Here is a 1,678-nt window from a genome sequence, read left to right as displayed (position 1 = left end):
ACATGACTGGCGACGACGCTGAACCTCTCCTCTCCTGCTAAAATGTGCTCAGTTGTGAATGTGTAAACTGAACTTCTGTATCTGACATCCCTCCTGTCCTAACCTGTCACTGCCTTTTTCTCCTCTGACACTGCCCCATGCCCAGAGGCAGCAGATGTCCAACGGCAGCTCCATCACCCAGTTCCTCCTCCTGCCATTCGCACACACGCGGGAGCTGCAGCTCTGCCACTTCTGGCTCTTCCTGGGCATCTCCCTGGCTGCGCTCCTGGGCAACGGCCTCATCATCACCAGCACAGCCTGCGACCAGCGCCTCCACACCCCCATGTACTTCTTCCTCCTCAACCTCTCCCTGCTGGACCTGGGCTGCATCTCCACCACTGTCCCCAAATCCATGGCCAATTCCCTCTGGGACACCAGGGCCATCTCCTACACAGGTTGTGCTGCACAGCTCTTTTTCTTTCTCTTTTTTCTCATAGCTGAGTTTTATCTCCTCACTGTCATGTCCTACGACCGCTACGTGGCCATCTGCAAGCCCCTGCACTATGGGACCCTCCTGGGCAGCAGAGCTTGTGTCCACCTGGCAGCAGCTGCCTGGGGCAGTGGCTTTCTCACTGCTCTGCTGCACACAGCCAATACATTTTCACTGCCCCTGTGCCGAGGCAATGCTGTGGAGCAGTTCTTCTGTGAAATCCCCCAGATCCTCAAGCTCTCCTGCTCACACTCCTACCTCAGGGAAGTTGGGCTTCTTGTGGTTGGTGCCCTGATTGTTATTGGCTGTTTTGTTTTCATTGTGGGGTCCTATGTGCAGATCTTCAGGGCCGTGCTGAGGATGCCCTCTGAGCAGGGACGCCACAAAGCCTTTTCCACGTGCCTCCCTCACCTGGCCGTGCTTTCCCTCTTTCTCAACACTGCTGTCTTTGCCTACCTGAAGCCCCCCTCCATCTCCTCCCCATCCCTGGATCTGGTGGTGTCAGTGCTGTACTCGGTGGTGCCTCCAGCAGTGAACCCCCTCATCTACAGCCTGAGGAACCAGGAGCTCAAGGATGCTGTGAGGAAGCTGGTGACCAGATGTGTTTCAGCAGATAGACGCTGCTTGCTTTACCCTGAAAAGGGCTTCCAGTGTAGGTCATGACAGGCCATATCTGTCTTTCCTGCTTTACATTTGTTTTCCTATTTCAATTTATGATGATGTTGTCTTCATAGAAATGTCAGTTTTCATCTCCTAAGTTGCCACTCGTGTTGTGTGACCCACAGACTTTGTGTCACTCTGGTCTCTGATTGTATTTAAGGGAAATAAATGGTCCTGCAGCAACTTCTTCTCTGTGATATGTCCTCACATGGCAGGAATGAAGGGGAATGAAAGCAGCTTTCTGGCTGCTCCAGCTCTGGGATGGCTGCTCTGTGCCTGCAGCAGGAAGAGCTCTTGGGAAGCCCAAGTGCCGGAGCTATTGTGCTGATGTGGGGAGATGGGATGGCATGGGGGGGCTGCAGAGCTCTCAGGGTGTCCTGGGCAGGAGAGCAGGGGACACAGGGGTCCCTGCAGGGAACTCCCCTGCAATGGCACAGGCTGGGGCTGCCTGGCTGAGAACAGCCCATGGGAAAGGTCTGGGTGGGCAGGAGCTGGACAGGAGGCAGCGGGCGCCCTGGCAGCAAGAGAGGACAGCAGCATCATGGGATG

At 55.4% G+C, this 1,678-nt stretch overlaps 1 protein-coding gene across 1 annotated transcript; it reads left to right on the top strand.

Annotated features, from left to right (window-relative positions):
- LOC134172794 (olfactory receptor 14C36-like) lies at nucleotides 1-1,147 on the top strand. Its single transcript, XM_062636242.1, has one exon. The coding sequence runs from the start codon at nucleotides 155-157 to the stop codon at nucleotides 1,130-1,132; it is 978 nt and encodes a 325-aa protein (XP_062492226.1). The 5' UTR covers nucleotides 1-154; the 3' UTR covers nucleotides 1,133-1,147.
- Nucleotides 1,148-1,678: the final 531 nt, after the last annotated feature.

The sequence above is a fragment of the Pezoporus occidentalis genome, unplaced genomic scaffold (assembly GCF_034315485.1).
Source record: "Pezoporus occidentalis ecotype Australia unplaced genomic scaffold, CSIRO_AGI_Poc_V1 ctg472, whole genome shotgun sequence".
In the NCBI taxonomy this organism is placed as follows: domain Eukaryota; kingdom Metazoa; phylum Chordata; class Aves; order Psittaciformes; family Psittacidae; genus Pezoporus; species Pezoporus occidentalis.
Note: the sequence above shows the minus strand (reverse complement) of the source record. Positions and strands in the feature narration are given on the sequence as shown.